The sequence below is a fragment of the Ambystoma mexicanum genome, chromosome 5p (genome assembly GCF_040938575.1).
Source record: "Ambystoma mexicanum isolate Mex_15411 chromosome 5p, UKY_AmexF1_1, whole genome shotgun sequence".
Classification (NCBI taxonomy): Eukaryota; Metazoa; Chordata; class Amphibia; order Caudata; family Ambystomatidae; genus Ambystoma; species Ambystoma mexicanum.
Genome location: NC_090930.1, coordinates 144,647,146 through 144,666,334, shown reverse-complemented (window position 1 = coordinate 144,666,334; position 19,189 = coordinate 144,647,146). Strand labels below are relative to the sequence as shown.

Here is a 19,189-nt window from a genome sequence, read left to right as displayed (position 1 = left end):
GAGATGGTTCTAGTGTTAACCATAAAGACAGAAGACTCTAGTGCACGGCTCCGCAACCCGCGACTTTCCAGATGTTTAGTACGTGGACTCCCATGACCCCTTACCATTGATTCTGTTGAGTAGGCCTAATGGGAGTTGTAGTCCAAAACATCTGGAGAGCCTAAGCTTTCAGGCTTCTCACTTCACTTCCAAAAACATTTGAAAACCTGCTTGTTCATCTACTATAGTCTTTTGCTACTTGGTTCCCTAACCTGCCCTTCCTTGTTTGCCAGATCTCTCTGGACTTCTTCCTCGACCCCTCCTTCTGCCCTTTCTTCCATGACCCTTTCTTATTTTTCTCTCCCCTTCTGCTTGCTTGATACCTTTTCTAGTGCACAGCAGAAATTTGGATCTATCCACAGTACCATAAATTAAACACAAACATAACCTAAGCCCACGATCGACAGGAGGGAGATTTTTTCGAACCTGCCTATGAGTGGCTGGAGGTAGTCAGGAAGTCCAGGTAGCCATGCTTACATCGCCCAGACAGTGCCTTATTGTGATGTGAATAGTTCCATAATGTGTTACTTCTGGGTGACCGAGGGTTGAAAGAAATGTAGTTTCAGATTCGATAGCTCGAGCACAGAGCAGGGCTCAGGGGTTAATATGAAGCAAATGGTTTATTAGTCTTCAAATACAGTAGATTCATGGATGATATATGTTGGTTGTATAACGTGGATCACAAAGCTAAAAGACACAAGCACATTGTGCCAATCCCACAGACCTTACTAGTCAGGCTTCATTTGAACGACCCGAGCTTGACTCCTCATATTTTAACTCACACGAACTCAATGTTGAGACTTTAAACGGTATACAGTGTTTATACGGAATATTTTTATATTGAATGCCATTGATCACATTTTTTATATTGAAAACCTTTATAGTGAATGCATTTGGGGTGCAGTAAAAGGTTCAATCATTTTGGGAAACGGTCGGTGGGTGTTTTTAGGGATATGAAACAGGGTTTTGGCAGGGGACACCCCCCAAAATAAAAAAAGTGCATTCACTGTAAAAGTTTTCAATGTAAAATATTCGAGATATGTGCATTCAATATAAAATATTTCGATATAAAGACACGTAACCCTTTAAACACACGTCCTGCTCAATTCCAAAGACTTTCATGGCTCACAAATGACATCCCCGTAGATACACACTGCAACTACCAAATAATAATGGCATTTCTTTGTGTGTAATAACACTAGTGTTAAACTTCTGTTTTAATACTAAAGAAGGTTGGGGCACTAACACAGTAACGTGACATTTTCAGGGGTTGAATGTACTTTTCGTAGGAGTACTGAAAATTGTCAATTATAGCAAATGAAGACCCCTGGTCTAAAAAAACCACTGGATCTGGGCAAATTGGAATTTGGGCAGTTTTTGGCTGCATTGAAAATCAGGCATGTCATGAATCGGGCCTATTTCACATGTAATGACGAGCGACTGACAAAAAAAGCAAGACTTATTCAAATAGGTAGAAAAAAAGTGTCTACAAAAATGAATGCATTTGTTACAAAATAAACAATTCCTCAAAAAAGTGAATAGACTCCTTAAAAACAATTTGGGAATAAATCGAATTGAAGGAAGTCAATATTTGTGTTACAAAATTGAATAAACTCCCTAAAAAGTAGTGATTGGCTATTTGATGATCTTAATATATGCTATAAAATGCGGTCCAATCGGCTTTGTTCTGGAATAGCAAATTGCTCCAATGTTCAACTTATCCGCTTTACACGAGTAGAAATAAAAAAGCCCAGAAATGTATACTTATAGAAAGAAGCACAGGCAAGACTTTCGGCCTAATTATGAGTTTGGCGGTATCTTGGGGGTAAATCGGTCAAGATGGACTCTATGAGGGTTCCAGTGGAACTAACACTAGTGGTTATTCTGCCAGAAATGGCAATTCTTTGCGGTAAGGTAGCGGAATTACCTCCAACATTTAGCTGGAAGTTTTTTCCTCCACCTTACCCACACACCCATAGTTTGTCAGTGCAGTAATGCGGCGGTAATGCAGCCCAAAGTCTTGACCATAGATCCCTGACTGCCAAGGCACCTTAGAGTGACTCAGGGCCTTCTGTTGATTTATGTATTTCTTTGCTGTCCCTGGGCCATCACCCTGGCTACTTACTTTCCCTTCTTGCATCCTTGAGCCATTCTGAGCTGTGGGATTTTTGCTACAGTAAAAAAAGGAAATCACACCTGAAGGCAACATTTCGAAGAGTACATTGGATAAAAGAAATATTAATGTCTTTTATCCAATGTCTCAGGAGGATAGCTCAGGGGCAACGTGCTTGCCTTGGAAGCAAGACAACGCGGAGCAAGGGTCCGTGCTTAGAAACCTCCAGGTATTCAGCGCATTATAAATGACCAATCATAATCATAAATCAAATTTTTTAGTGAATACTCCACTTTGAAATCAGGGCACACGATAGTTGCCAACAGAATTGCTTTATAAATTCAGACTGGTTACCCAACAGTATTCCACCTCCAACCTGGACAGTCTGCCTCATTACGAGTTTGGTGGTATTTGGGTGGTAAATCCAAACTGTATTACTGTTGCCGCCACTTGCTGGTCTTACTGCCAGATTACAAGTGGCGGTGGCTGTGTAAATCCCCATTTGTTTTTCATTTATAGGAGCGAGAATGGGCGTAAAGCAGGGGGATTTACGTCCATCTAACAGCTGGAGGGGAATCCTACAACTTTCCACCCAACTCATAGTTGGGCCGTGCGGTAATGCAGCGCTATACAGTGATACTGCTACATTTAACGCGCACCGCCCAACTTGTAATGAGGCCAATATGCTACTAGCTTTCCAAACCGTACAGGGCGCATCTCTAGCTAGCTCTCTCTCTCAGTCTCGCGCAGTCTCTCTTTCCCTCGCTCGCTTACCTTTCTCTCTCCGTCTCTCTGACTCTCGCTATCACCCATCATATCTCTGTCTATCACACCCCGTGTGGGTGAGAATCGTGATTTCTGGTGTGCGTGTGCTGGAGCCACACCAGTTGTTGCTTTCGTACCGCAATCAGCAAAGAAACTAATATTTTTACGGGCGAGCCTTGTAATTTTAGGTTAACAGTAGAATTATTGCAGCAGAGACTGAGGGTTCCCATGAGATGAGACCAGACTAGCAAACATTGTCATCACATGTTTCGTGCAGGAATGTCGCGATTACACTGAGGGCCAGTTGTCCATATAGGAGGAGATGATGAAATTCTGCTTGTGGTTGCTGGGGTTCTGACAGACCTTGTAATGGACCAGACAATGGTGTTTGTTTTCTATTATTATGTTTTGTTAATTATTGGTGGTTAGGCATACTGTAATACTGCATAACATCAGACACATAGATCATACATTTTAATCTGAGTGCAACCTTTCCACGAAGGAAGGACATTTTGAGAATCAAAATGTTATACATTCTTAGGAAAATGTGCTATTAAAAGAGTAGAACTATTGCATTGATCCCTCATTGGAAACCATCTAGTTTAAACATTTTAAAATTCCTATTCCTAAAAAACACTTCCAGTATATATTTCCATCATAATAACAATGTTATACTTCTTTTACTGAGCATGGCGCATTATCAAAACCTAAAATAACCATATAAAGTATGTTCTGATAGTGTATCATTAATAGATAGACAAACATGTACAATTATATTGTACTATTTCGAAATACACTTATGAGAATGGTGAATGGAACAATAGCACCAATGAGGGTTCCTGACTGCTTTGCATAAAATCATAGAGCATTTTGTGAACATATGCAGGACCATAGATCTTTATCTTTGACATACATATCTGTGATAAAAACATGCTATGTTTGACCACCAAGTACAAAATGCACATCACGCTTAGTGCCCATTTAAGTTTTCACAACAGCCACCATAACATGAAAGTGTTTGTAACCATGAACCATGCATACTCATTTGGTCAACCTCACTATATGGCTATGACAGCTGCCATTCCATTGGCTGTCGTGCTTGGGTTTGGGAGCATTGCAGAATTTTGGAATGGGAGAGGCAGGGTCTCAAGGTCCAGGTGGCTGTGTGCATGCCCACTGCCCATTGCAAAGACTTCATTAGAGCATCATACATACAGGATAGTCGATAGACCCTTTAACATTATTCCACACCAGCAAGACATGTGGGCCCATTCATGTATGCACTCATTGCTCCTACCTCCTCCTTGCGAAAAAAAATCCAAAAGATGATTAAAGATGAATTTCAGTTGAGCCTGGGCAAGCACAGTTACACAGGGACAACTTGGTGATGATGGAGGCAGCAGTGGTCATGGCAAAAATAGTGACTGCCTCAATGTATGTTTAACTCTTGCACAATAGTGATCCCACAAACAATGCAGATCCTCACAATCATGTGTTGTGTATCCTCTCCATCATTATGCTCCCACCACCCCCGAAACCTGCACCTCAGGTCCCCATTCTAAGAACGTGTTTACATCCTTTGCATGCAATGTTCGATCACTGCTGACAGCGGCGCCCCCTTCACCAGGGCACTGAGTTAGCCCAGGTCTTGGCAGAACCTGCTCTTGAGAAAAAAACTAAAGCGAGTGGGTACCACCAAGTAGCAACAGCCGTTTGTAAAGTCACAATTCTAAAACGATACACACAGTGGGCCTGATTCAAGGAATTGTTTGCTCAGTGCAAAGTCACTTTCACTGGTGCAAATTGACTTTGCACTGCCAACAAACACCCTGATTCATGGAACCGTGCAAAGTGTCTTTTAGCCGTGCAAATTCACTTTGCACTGCAAAAATACACTTTGAACGGTTCCATGAATCAGGGTGGAGCAGTGCAAAGTGTATTTTTGCAGTGCAAAGTCACTTTGCACAACAAAAAGACACTTTGCACGATTCCATGAATCAGGTTGTTTGTTGGCAGTGCAAAGTCAATTTGCACAAGTGAAAAGTCACTTTGCACATGCAAAAAATTCCATGAATCAGGCCCAGTGTATCAGGAGCACCAGAGTAACACTAATGGCAATCCGGGTGTAGGAGAAGTAAGCACAGGATAATAGCAAGCGAGCTATAATGCTCACAGCTAGTCCCTGCTCAAGGCCTGCTAGTGTCAATGTCTATATTACAATCATAATCGAGTAACAAGGTACTTCAGAGTTATTTGCACGAACAACCACTTTCATAAGTAGTCAGAGTCAAATACAGGGAAAAACCGATCACAACGGCCAATGCGTTTCGGATATTCAGCTGTCCTTCATCGGGGCCTGTTGCTGCTGTGAGATATAATGGAGGCAGCCTCTGGGCCTGATATGTGCCTGGCCAAAGAACCCATCAGAAATACACACGAAGCAGCAGAAGGGCTGCACGCAGAACGCCAACCTGCTCTTACAACGCTTCTATGTCGTTTTATCGACAGTCGTTTTTTCGATGGATTTTTTTACTGAAAAAAATCCATCGGAAAAAAACATTTAATGTTTTATTTGTTTTTATTTGGGGGCCACTCGCCAAGCCTACCGTTTTTCTAAGTTATTAAACCCACCCGACCCCCTCCCTACCCCTTCTAACCCGTTGCCCTCCCCTCATATATTTTGATGAGTTTTTTCAATGGATTTTGTTTGGTAAAGAATCAGATTTAAAAAAACACATTGAATTTGTTTGATTTGTTTTTATTTGGGGGACCTCCCACCAAGCCTACCATTTGCCTATGTCATTAACCCCACCTGACCCCCTCCCTACCCCTTCTAACCCCTTGCCCTCCCGTCATATATATTTTGATGAGTTTTTTCAATGGATTTTGTTTGGTAAAGAATCAATCGAAAAAACTACTGTCGGCAAAAGGATGTCGTACCCTTTCAACATTAGGTCTAGCTTAGGAAGGCTTTTATTCAAGCAAAGCCCTCAACCCACCTCGTACTTAAATAATGTGGGTGGGTGTGAATAAAGGTTAACTATCATCAGTGACCTTGACCTTCTCTTGTTCACTTCCAGTTTATTGTGCGTCTCCGATGCATGAATGGTGACCCCATGCATTGTTTCAGTGAGCAACTATTGGTATCTCCAGTAATAATGAATAGCATTACTTCAATAAATACATTGAAGAGGGCATGATCCATTTTAGCCACACCAGGACTATGCCCAACTCTCAGCAGAAAAGTTGCCATTCACAAACCCTTGCCATTGGCACTTTGGTGATGGGCCTGCGGTAGCACCTTTGGGCAAGATTACTGGATCACTCCATGTCACTGAGATATCCCTACTCCAATCAGTGACTTTGCTTTTACGTCAGTTTTACTTTAGCCCATTTTATGTTCAGTGGTTCTGACCCAAGACTACAACTCCCAGAATTCAGTTGTTGGAGAAATACAAGTCAAGTACTGGAAAATGGTTGCGTCATCTGGTAACCTTACCTTTGAGTGCGGTAATAGCGTCATAAAACAGCCCATCAATTGTCAATGCAATTATCGAAACAGAGAATACAACAAGGCGCTGGGAGCGTGGTGGCTAGGACACCACTGACGCAACCCCGTCATCCCACAAGAGCGGTCCCCACCAAGGAGACGTGGAATCATCTAACATTGAAACAGTGATGAGGAAAACGGCACCTACTTTATTGAGAGGCAACTGTTCTGATTCTGCAATCAGGGGCCTCCACCGGCTTTTGCTTTTTCTACTGTCTCTCCGCACTTCCAGGGTCTTCGAACCCTGGTCCGCCTCTGCTGGAAGATCAAAATGTGCTGCAGTCAAACATCAGGCAACACGTGACATAGAGGACATCGAAATGATGCGAGATGCTACAGTAGGCTATTATTTGCTATCAAGAGTCATTTCAATCATCTGAGATCTAAAAGAAAGAATCATTCCCATCAAACCATCCAAGGAACAGAAGCCGCTCATTTCATCTCACTGCGTCATCCCGGAACTGAAAGAAAAGATAATTTGCAAACAAGAACTCAAGATATGAACAAAAATGAATGGAAGGACCCAAGACAATCTCTGGTTAGGTTCAAAATGTAAGAAGTACTTTTTTTTTTTGCTTGATTCAATTGAATAATGACAAGTATAGAGAAATATTTATAATGAAATGGGAAACCAAAACATTCTTTCAGCCTTCAACATTAATTACAACAGTAGCTCATTTACATGGACAATTGAGGAATTAAATGTCAGAAGACAGATTAAAAATAACACTGGCAGGACCTAACAACACAAACTGATAGATGATAGAAGGAATAGAAATGTCCCAATAACCCGATGGTGCATACAAGAGGACATGCTTTGAATGTATCTTGGACATATCTTACCATTGTGCACGTCATTTCCATGTGTCTGCATGTTATTCAGTGTCAATGTGTTCTGCATGTAAAGTATAGCAGATCCCTCAACTGTAGACAGTTGCTCTAGGGGTTGGTAGACTATGTGTAATACCCATAGTCCTCTTGCGGGTGCAACCCATTGAATACAGTTGAGTCCCACAAAAAAATGTGTTCTAGCTGTATATTAGTCACAGACATAGCAGTCGTCTCTGTGCCTTAACACACTGCTCTGCATGGATGTTATAATGTTTTAAACTGGTGAACTCTGCTAGTAAGTGAATATTCACCTAATTCTAAATACTATTCACATGCAATGTTCGATTAATTTTCATGTTTGCACAGACTACGGTCTTCCAAATGTCAGTAGGCGCTACACAAATATCACATAGCATAGGACCATCACCTCATAGGTAAGAGAAAGCACGTAAAGTGTGATAGATCACATGCACGGGGAAGAGCAAAGGAGAGGAATCACAAGGTTAAAGGTGAGGGATGGCACTTGGATAGTGCTATTGATAATGACACCGTAATTGAATAGGCACAGCAGGTCATCTAGAAGGAGAAGAGTCAGACCTTCTTGAAGGGATTCATACAGGAAGGGAGAACTGAGGTGGATAGGTGATTGAGAGAAGAGTGAGTGAGTGAGTGAGTGAGTGAGTGAGAAAGGGATCAAAGGAGAAGGGAGTAAGAGATTGAGCGAGTAAGGAGGATACAGGGTGTTAACAGTCACCACACAGACACACACAATCCTCCAAGATAGGGATAAGACAAATCACCTGGCAAAAGGAAGACATTCTTTAAAACACGAAAGCGTGCTCTCAGTAGAAATCAAAAATGCAAACAGGGAGAGAAGAGTGAGTAGGTGACTGAGGAAGGTGGGTGCACAATGTCAGTGAGTGACTGGTGACACTTATATGTCCTCTGTACTGCTAGACTGTCCCCGGAAAGGTACCAAACAGTGGAAGCAATATATCACCTCATGGTACAACATGCAAAGTGGGAACCCAGCTCCTAGGGGAGAGACATTTTGTGAAAGCACTACGGAGAGAGAAACGTGAGTGCGTTGTAATGAGGTCACACATTTGGTGGTCTGTTCTGCTAGACAGTCCACTGTCAGGCACGAGATGCCACCTAAGAAATGAAAGAGCAACATCGTCTTATCATATAAGGAGAAAGTGTCTGGTTGAAGAGGGAACATAAGTGTTAAGTGAGAGAGTGAGTGAGCATTGAGTGAGTGAGGAAGAAAAAGGGAGGGTCAGTATGTGAGGGAAAGAAGAAAGAAGTTAGTAGAGCAGCAAAGGTAGTAGGAAAGAAGCGAGTTAGTGAGTGAGTGAATGGGTGGTGGGTGAGTGAGTGAGCGACTGGCTGAGTGAAGGTACTTATAGTTTGTTCTGCAAAGAACTGACAGGGCAGAGTAATCATCTGAATGGTGACAAGAAATATCACCCAGAGAAATAAGAAATACATGAGAAAAGCTAAAAATAAATCTGTAAACAGAACATTTGAAAGTATCTGATAGCAGAACCAGGTGAAAAGAGATATCAAATGAGTGAAGAGTAAAATAACATGAAAGTGTAAGAGGAATTACAATTTGAGTGGGAAGTCTTCTAAATAGTGAAATAGAGATTTCACCCGAGCGAAGCTGTGACAGAATGCCGTCACGTGAGAGTGTATACAGTGAGCTTTCATTTTATTTTTAATGATAAAATGGTGTCTGTAATTTTGCCTCTAGGGTGAACTCTGCTATTCAGGCTCTCTCTCAAAATGTTCCATGCCAAAATGTATAGTGCACTCATGTACCCTGACTAGGACATTCTATTGACATACCTCAGCAGCTGCCCGGTAATGGCCACAGGACAGGATCAAAGGTCACATGTGCATTCCTTCACACAGCCACTGGAACCTAAAGTTCTAGCAGACAGGGTCGGCTTTTTGCAGTATGCATCTCTGGCTCAAAATATAATAATTGTTCCCAAAATATCTGGTGACAGTTTGTGCAAACTAATATAAGCCATGTCTGTGTTTTCCATGGTGACTACTGGGATTACACAATTATACAGCCATGACAAAGTGATCTAATTTCATTGTCAGCTTGGTGGACAGTATCTCATTAATGACGGAGCCTGATGTGTATCCTGCTGTCTGGGAAGGCTTTATCCAAAATACCATGTGGGCCCCACAGAGCAAGCCCTTTCTTTGATCCCTCTGAGAAGACTTGACACATTCTCCAGGTAGCAGGAACACTCTCTGGGGTGGGCACAGGTGCTTCAAAGACAGTCCAGTGCAAGACAGTCTGGTCATCAAAGTAACCACCTCTTAGCAGGGTGCTAATCACTGGAGGCCTTTTGATGTAAGTAGACAGAGGAAGTGGGTGGGGTTAGGGTAACCCATGAGACCACTTCAGTCAATCCAAGATTGTGTGAGAGGTCACGCAATCTAGGGTCACACCAGAGCTTCCAAGCTACCTGTACGCTTCCACACTTCTTACAGACAAAGCACTCTGGGTATGACATCAGAAGAAAAAGCACACTTGTTACAGTAGCCAGGACTAGAAATTCAACAAAAGCCTTTGGGGGTCATTACGACCCTGGCATTAAGGGTTTAACGGCGCCGTAAAAGGTGTCAGCGCTGTTAAACCCTTAACGCCTGATTACGAGGTCCCTTTGCGGGACCTGACCTTCGCGGCTGGTTTTACCAGCCGTTAAAGTAGGGTGCCGCAAAGGGACCTCGGTGCTAATTACGGTACCGCAATTTGCGGTACCGTACTTAGCGCCTTCCCCAGTCCCATTGAGCCCTATTGGGCAAAAATGGGAATAGGGAAGGGCCATGGTGAAATGGGGAAATACCGCCCCGCCAACCTTGGAACGGGCGGTATTTCCCCATTTCACCATGGCGGACTCGTTACAACAACAGCACCAACCATGGTGCTAATAGCGCCATGGTTTAGCGCCGGGGTTGTAATGAGGGCCCTTGTGTGGACTAGTCCACTAAGGCATTTTCCCCATGTACTGGGGGGAGACGCTCCTCTTAGTTGATTCATATATGGACCATTCTTTTACAAAAGATTCCCCTGAAACTCTGTTGCGGTTTTAGTCTGTTCCAAAGCCTTCTGCCATATTGGTGAAGACAGAGAGCTCCAAGGAAGAGGCAGCCTTATCTCCCTAACCAGTCCAAAGGAACATGTGGGGTGACTGTTGTGGACCAAGGTCGGTCTGCACCCTGAAGACTGAAACCAGAATCCTAATCACTGGAGGCACCGGATCCCTGTAGGTGCTCTGTGGAGACCCTCCCGGGGAAGAAGTACAGAATAAAGGACTCTCCTTGCTCTTGGAGACCCTGGACCGGGTCCCACAGCACCTCTGAAGCCTGGAGATGCTTTTTGAACTGGATCGAATGTGCTCGCCTCACTTTGACTTACTACAGGATCTGTGGTGCTGCCTTTGGAATTTTAAACACATTGGGCCTCATTATAATGTAGCCGATCCGGAAACAAGGGTGCCGGTAAACTCACTGGCACCCTTGTTTCCAGCCCGGCACACTACAAGCCTGCCTGCTGGAGCCACTGTGCCTGACAGGTCTGACCCTGCCGCGCGCAGCGGCCACGGTAGGGAGACTTGTCACAGGAGCACCGGCAAGGTGTCTAACGGTGCCGGTGCTCCCGTGTCCCCACTCCCATAGAGTCTGATAGGACTCTATGGGAATGGGGATTAACAAATGTACCTGCGCCTGACTTCCTGGCCGCCGGACTTGTAATAGCCCGGTGGCAGTGGGAAGTCAGGTGCTGGTAAATTATTACGGGTCAGGCATCAACCCGTAATGAGGCCCGTTGAATTGCTTACTTGCTTTTCAAGCCATCTCAACCCAATGAAGCCAATTCACCTGACTCAACACCGGCTAGACTCCGTGGAAGCAAATGACTTTCCGCAGCTCAAATGCCAACTTGATCCAGTGGAAGCAGGGTCTCGACACCAACTCCACTGCCGTATTGACCCATTGGAAACCATGGACTCAACACATCTTAAATGGAAACTCGTCCTAGCACACAAGAATCACCTTGATGCTGACACAACCCACTGGAAGTTATCGACTCACCCAGTCTCAAATGCTGGCTCGATCCACTGGGAGACCTCACATCAAATTGTTTCAACGCCAACTTGCCAGTGGGAAGCATGCTCAACCATCTTGATACTAAGTCAACTACAGTAAAGCACTCAGAAGCCTGGTTCGACACTGCTGAACTTCAAAGACAAGGAAAGGTACGCCATTTGGACTGGTTCTGTCCACCTTGCCCACTTCAAAGTGCCTTGACTTGTAAGACCACCTTCTCTACCTTTTTAAAGACTTCCTCAATAACCTTGACAATTGCTTCTGAACTCATTGCTTGAGCAACCGTTCCACAAACCTAGAGTGCCACTGTATCATAAAATCTGCTTTCTCTGTGTTTTTCCTGACAGGTGTGGGTCGTTCGTGTTTTTATTATTTGTGTGCACTTTTTTGCAGTTTAATTAAAGATCCTATTTTTATAGAATCTATGTTGGCCATTACTTTATTTTAGTACCGCAGATCTATAGCGGTTTGGATTGATTCTGAAGCAGCTCACACCCATCCTAAAGAGTACAGCCTGAGCTCAGCCTGCGCTACCCTAAAATGTGAAGGATGTATACCTGTCCGGGTGGTGACTGTTTCACCTTTATGAATGGAATCACAACTGCTTTAGTAGTAGTGTGGGGCTGAGTAGGAGTTTTATTTGCTACTCATCTCTGTCATACCAGTAATAACATTTGAAAGGGACAAAACAAAATCCTTTCAGGGAAGTGGCAAGCCGCGGGTAAAACAAAATCACTTGGGCTTAAAAAGTCTAGTGAAAAGTAAGAAAGCATTTAGTGAAATTAGGACAGTGAACTAAGATACAGAAAAATGAAAGGAAAAAATACTAAATCATGTGATAGAAGCGACAAAATCATGCAACTAGTGAACTTGCTGCATCTCCTGATGGGAGCAAGAGGTCAAGCCAATTGGAAAGACCCTAAACATGTTATATGAGACAATATGAGCAATGAAGGCAGGTTGGACAACATCATATGAAGAGTGGCAGTGACACATCAGCTTAAAACTGAAGAAACCCTATGGCGCATAGATGTCACAAGTTGAATGCTAAATATAGCTGTATGGGGACACCGGGAACCGGAATAGCCGACCCAGCCCTTTAAGACGAGGTAGAAATATTTCAAGATGAATGGGGATGCAGAAGATACTCAAACAGCAATAATCAAAAACGACTCAGAAAGTTAATAAAGTTGACTGTTTTACTATCAGTTATCTAAAATGCGGAGTGCAACGGATATCAACGGACGTCTCATAGTCTTGTCTCTCAATGCATTTCATAAAAAACCTTCTTTATATAGCAGAAATTCGTCATTGATGACGTTAACCTATGTATTTTCTGTCATCATCCTAAGTGGCAAAACTACAAAAACCTAGTGGCAATTATGATAGGCTTAAGGGGAACATCTAGGTATATGTTCCATGCTAGTCTAGAAAGTGATTGGCTCTCCAATATCAGGTGGTACTACTAAGCCCACCCTTCAAACAAGTCACTATGAACGTCACTAATTACATGAAATCCCATTGGTTATACAAACTATAGGGCTCTTAATTAAAGGGCCCCCTATAATTGGTTGGCACTCTTACATCTGCAAGTACTTTTCCACCCATGTTAGCAGCACACAGGCTGGACTTCCAGGTGCTGGTGAGCTGGTCATAACCATAGCTTCTCACCAATTAGCATATCATCTATAATCACCTAGCGGTCTGCATGTCAATTACGCCTTTGAACTTGGCCTTGGAAATGTTCCTTGCTCTGGAGAATTCAGGGGAGTAGAGGCACGCTCTGCACTTCTGCATAGGTACGGTTCGTCATGTTTGAACAGATCAATCCATCCACGTGACTGAAGACCACAAATATGAGCTTTGGTGCATTTAAAATACTATTTTTTAATAAACCTCTGACGTCTTCATTGTTTTTGTCCATGCCTTCTGAACAGGAGTTTCATTCTTTCACACGATTGTAACTAATGTCTACTCACCCCAGTCCCATAAGACCTTGGCTTCTTGGGGCTGATCCAGCCTCGCCTTTCTGAGATTCACTTCTGTCTTTCAATTGTTTTTTCAACTGCGACACACTGGAAAAGGCCTTCCTTCTCTGGTCCAGCTCTACTATAATACGTTGTGGAAACATCCATTCTTTACTTACTCCTATATATGCATACATTGGTGCTTGCCACAATTTATTCACTACATAGCTAGCCTCAAGAATACTTCGTCGGCTTGCGTGATTTGCATCTGTACACGTGTAAAATAACTTAATATCTACATCGTTTCTGTAGCATAAGTTTCTTCATCTCGAGTCTGAGATGTTGCTTATCTTTGATACTTTCTTGACGCCTTATAGACTATCCTCACTTTCGTGTCTCTGGATCTCTTCTAGGTGCGTCAGTTCTACTTCACATGATGTCACCAATCTGCTCTTTTGCTCTCTTTTCATGTTTCTTCTGGGATTTCATTCAAATGGACATCATGCTTTCTTGTATGCAGGTATAGCTTTCTTAAAGGGAACCTTGCTTCCAGGATTCTCCTTGGTATCAGTATTTTCACTGGTATTACACGTGTTTCACATTCTGGTTCCCAACATATGGGCAATATGTGTGAGATGCTTGAGGTGGGGGTCCTTGGCTCCTTCTCTAAACCCGTTTTGTAGTAGCGAACTCGGGAATAGCCAATATAAGAGAAGAAATGTTCCTATTGTAAAAAATGCTACGTAATACTTTTCCAAAGCATCATTTTACCATTTTGATTAGGTCCATTAACACTAATTAATCCTCTCCTCATACACCACTGATTCAGTTTCGAAAAGACTGGAAAACACCAGCTACTAATCAGTATAATTAATTTAATTCTGAATATGTAAAATGTAGATTCACACCTAGCTTTCCAGGAAAGCTATAGAAACTCTGCTGTTTGTATAACGAGGCCCCTGCCTGCTGCGTAGCTTTCGCCTGTCCTATATGCTACCATTTCTGCGGCGTAACTGTCACCTTGATTGTATGATACTGTAACTTGTAACCACCTCATGTAACAAATTACGTGTACACTGTAAGATTATACGCTCACTGTAACCATGAGCAAAACGTTCTTCTTGTAACTAAGCCACTTTCTTGCAACAGCGCCTCAATGCCTCTGGGCTGCCAGTGCGCTTTACAAATAAAATAAAAAAATGTAAAGTCCATTATGCTTAGTACAAAAATATAGAGAGATTTTAAACATACATATGTGCATCTAACAGTAAAAGTGTGATAAAAAAAGAATGTCAATCGGCTAGCATGAAGTGCAGTACAACTATTTTAGGCTATTCCTTTAAGGAAACTAATTGAAAATGACAGTTTTGACTTTTTTAGATTTGTCGATTTAAAAAAAAAGATGCTAAGAATATTTGAACAGAAAGGGCCTATCTGAAGGTTTGATGTCATCATTTACACTCGGGGATGGGCGCTCAGCCAAACAGGTGGCTGGAACAGCGGGCGAGCGTACCCATTCTACATCCACTGTTTCCAGCCACCCGATGCTCTGCCCCAGGTGGCACCATCTTTTTTTATGTGGGGAGGCAACAAGGAGCCTCTCCCTGTTGACTACCCACCTCCCCAAATCAAACCATACCCCATCCTCTCCCCGTTCCTCCCCACTTACCTGCTGGACCCGAGTGCTCCAGTCCCGGCACTCCTCCTGCTCCCGGCCGCCATACAAATGGAAAAGGGACTTAGGCCCCTTTCTAAAAGGTGGCAGCCAACTTTTCTTTTTTTTCTCAGAATATTAGCGTCACTTGAAAGCCATATGAGACAGCTTCAAACAGGTGAAAAGGCATTGGTTCACTAAAATAGAGATTACTGCAAGAGAGCAAAAAAACCCCAGCCAAGTGGACAACTACTTTATGGGAGAAATAGAATCAAGTCAAATACAAATGTTGGCACACCTGATGAACCAGAGAGGGTAATCCACATGAGAGAAATGCACCTGGCAGATGAGACAGTACACATATTTGATTCAATGAAAGATAAAGACACACCTGACAAGAGTGCCCAACGAAGGTTCATTTGGGAGTACAGCAGGCAAGGGAGAGACAAAAGGTGGGTAAAGAGAAACATAGAGAAAAACTAAAGAGAGAAAGAGAATGTGTGTGCGGAAGTGCAAATGGAAAGCTAGGGAGAGGGAGAATAAGAGAAAGAGAGAGAAATAAAGTGAGAAAGGGGAGGTGGTGAGAGAGAGATAGCGAACATGGGCTATAGAAAGACAAAGAGGCTGAGACTGAATATGGTGAGAGAGACAGGTTAAAGGAGACTAAAGGAAGGGAGGCAGACAGAGAGGTCAGTCAGATAGCAGGGCTTAGAGATAGAAATATATATACAAATATAGATGGGCGGATTTAAATAGAGGAATAGATGTTTAGCCAAAGAGATATGTAGATAAACTGAACATGTTTGGCAAAATAATATAAAGAGCAGGCATCCAAACAAGGATTCATCCAGAGCTACAAGCAGCTCCAGAGCAGTGGCGGCTGGTGAATTGTTTAAGTGGAGGAGTTGTAATATTTGTCTTGCAGATGTGCCCTAGCAATGGAGTGTAGCGAGGGAGCCCAAACCAAACAAAATGGCGCATTGTAGTGCACACTCATAAGAAAAATTGGGTAAAAAGCCAAACGGTTTGCAATTGGTTTTGTAGGGTAACTCATGAAGAAATCCAATAGATGAAAGTCACCAACAGTGCAAAGGAGCATTTCTCCAACACATTTTCATGATGACTTTGCCTAAAATATGTGCCAGTACAAAACATTTTCACACTGGCTGTGCCCATACATTTCCATGCTGGCTGCAACAGAATACACTAGTATTCCCACATACGAACATACTAATGTTTGCCTTGTGCATAAGGCTAGTGATGATAATATAAGAAAACCTTTCCATGCTTATTCAGCCAATATATCGCTGTATCCCCACATAAGAACGCACCCTAGTTGACTCTCCTATTAAAAATGCATGCTAGAGTATGAAAACATGTCCAAACTGGCTGCACCAAAATGCCAGCCTAGCTACATAATAACACTTATCATGCTTGCTGTATCAAAGTTGTTTAATACAAAATGTCATGACACAGTAAGAAATGGCTTGAATGGATGCATACAAATTCCAGTCTATCTTCATAATAACACTTATCATGCTTGCTTTATCATCCATGCACAGTAAAAATGTAGAAATCCCATGCCTGCCTCCCTGGTGCACCAGTGCCTCGCACTCACCCATAATCACATTAATTATTAATGTGATTATGTATGAGGGTGAGACACTGGTGGGACGAGGGGGCATATGTGTATGAGGTGCAGGGGTCCCAGGGTACAGCCATGTTTTTTTTTACCGGGCATAGATGCCCATTAATACATGGCATGCCTTGTCCTTGTACCCTCCATGCCTCACATGCACAGATAATCAATTATGTGCGCATGCAAGGTTAAAGGGGCATAGGGATCAGGCATGAGATTGTATGCGAGGCACAAGGAATCCCAGGGGATTGGGCTGGCATTCTTTAATGGACATACCCACTAAAAAATGTCATGCCTACCTCCTGGCCCCCAACTGCCTCACATGCACACAATTAATTATATTGTGTGTGTGCAAGGCACTGGGAGGGGCAGGGGTCAGGCATGGTATTTTTTTACTGGGCATACATCAAAGATGTTTTGCTAAAAAAATGACATGCATGCCCCACGGGGTCCTCAGCTCCTCACACACGCACACATGCAATGTGATTATGTATGTATGCCAGGTGCTAGGTGCTCATGGGGCATAGTATTTTTTACTGGCCAACAAGAAAAAGGTGTTTCTAGCTGCCCCTAAAATGTTGGAAAGTTCAACATTTGCAAGCTGATGGCTTGTTAAATTAGGTATATTTCAAATTCATGACTATTATACTTTGTGTATAAAGAGCAAAAGGAAATAGTGTGCCCGTGCTATAGGGGGCCGAATTAAAAATATCCTCTACTGATCCACCATGAGGAGGGGAATATTAATATCTATATATTATGACATTTATCAGTAAGATACCAACACTTGCCATGTAGGGAGTTTTTGAGGAAAAATCTGTCATGTTACAAACTTGCAAATGACAAAGGGGTGTACCTCCACTTCAATCACAGAACTCCCCAAGCCTATCCACAGACAGGGCGCTCTTGGGAGGAGGAAGAGAGAATGATCTTCCAATGAGAAAGTTAGCACCAATAAATGGGCACCTCCAAATTGTACTAATTGGAGGTGGGGCTTTTACATTAAATGGGACTTGCCCTATGCAAATGAGGAGAAGAACAGCAAAATTTGGACATCACAGGAGCTGCCTCAAACAAATCCAAACACAGAGCTCAAATTTACCAGGGACACTTGGCTAAAATCGCTTGGGGGAAAAGCTGAAGGAAGGTGGCTGAATTTAGCCTTGCCAGGATGGCTGCCTACACATTATCTGGGTGCCACTGTTGAAAGCTGAATGGAGATTTAACCTTGCCTGGGAGGACAGCCATTGGGAAAGTCTAAAGAAGAGAGGAGTCAAAAAGAGAGGGGAAGTTTGTGCCTGCCTTTCACCAAAGTATCAGCACCAGATCCCGGAGTTCCCACAAGAGAGGTTCCTGGAACCTTGCTGACTTACCTGTACACAAAACCCAGAGAAATCCCACGTAAGTAACTTTTCCAAAATGAAACCAAGTGTGTGCGGAATCTGCCTGCCTTAATATCTGCACTTCATAGTGGGGGGGCAAATTGTGTAGACCCTTAGCATATTTGACTGTTTACTAATTTAATGAACTCCCAAATAGATTGACACAGGGGGGCTTGGAAAAAATTTAAAACTTTCATCCTCTCTCCTAGCGGCAATACTGTTAGAGTCACATACATTAATTGGGGTGTCATGGCCACAAAAGCAATCTAGTATGGAATACAGAAGTTCTGGTTTAGCCCACAATCTCTTCCTCTCTGAGCCCACCTCCCTTGTGAACCCCAACAACCCCCTTAGAGTTTTCCTCACCTTGGATTTTGATAAGATGCGCTTTCCGTCCTGCTGTTCTGTGCAGGGATGCGTCGTGGATGGGGCGCTTTGCTGGCAAGTTGCTTCACTGGCGCGGGCCCGAGAGTCCAGACCTGCTGTGACTCAGTACTTCAGGTATGTCTATTGTTCTTAATAATTTGTCGGTGATTGTAATTGCCCTTATTAATGTCCTCTTTCTCTCTTAGGTGCAGAAGGGATGATGAAGACGTCGAGCTGGTTGAGGGGGCTGTACTCGAGATGGTAATTGAATGCACGGAGCGCCGTGCTATGTGCGCTTTTGCTGTTTGCTAACCTGTTATTCTTCTCTTGCAGGCCGCCGTGATATTCTGGATGGAGAGCGACTGGGAGGATGCAGAGCGGTGAGCAGATGTTGTCCGGACCGCCGTCGAGTAAGTATGAGAGCTACCGCTTGCCTTTCTCTTGCAGGTTGATGGAGGCCGACACGGAATAGACCAACAGCGAGTTCCGCTCAGGTAAGTGTGCTTCCGAATGATGCTTGAATGAGGGATGCTAATGCTTACTAATATTGTCTTTCTTTTTCCTCCTCCAGGTTGCAGCTTTCAAGCGAGGACAAGCTTCCAAGGTGACACTGGAGCGATCGACAGGAGCAGGATTTACAAGCAGGTAAGGATGGCTAATGGAGCTCTTCTTCTCTTCTTTTGCAGGTGCTGGCCTGGAAAGCCAAGGACAGATCACGGTGAACTTCATGCTGCGAGTGCAGAGCAACGCGA

General features: G+C 43.3%; 1 protein-coding gene across 2 annotated transcripts in view; it reads right to left on the bottom strand.

Moving 5' to 3' along the window:
• ARHGEF9 (Cdc42 guanine nucleotide exchange factor 9) overlaps positions 1 to 19,189 on the bottom strand; it is a 1,787,868-nt gene that overhangs the window by 1,185,370 nt on the left and 583,309 nt on the right. Inside the window, exon 7 of one of the 2 annotated variants that reach the window (XM_069612543.1) lies at positions 6,616 to 6,725. In XM_069612543.1, the coding sequence (XP_069468644.1) occupies positions 6,616 to 6,725 (110 nt within the window). The remainder of the gene's footprint in view (positions 1 to 6,615; positions 6,726 to 19,189) is intronic. The other variant, XM_069612544.1, reaches the window with a different exon arrangement.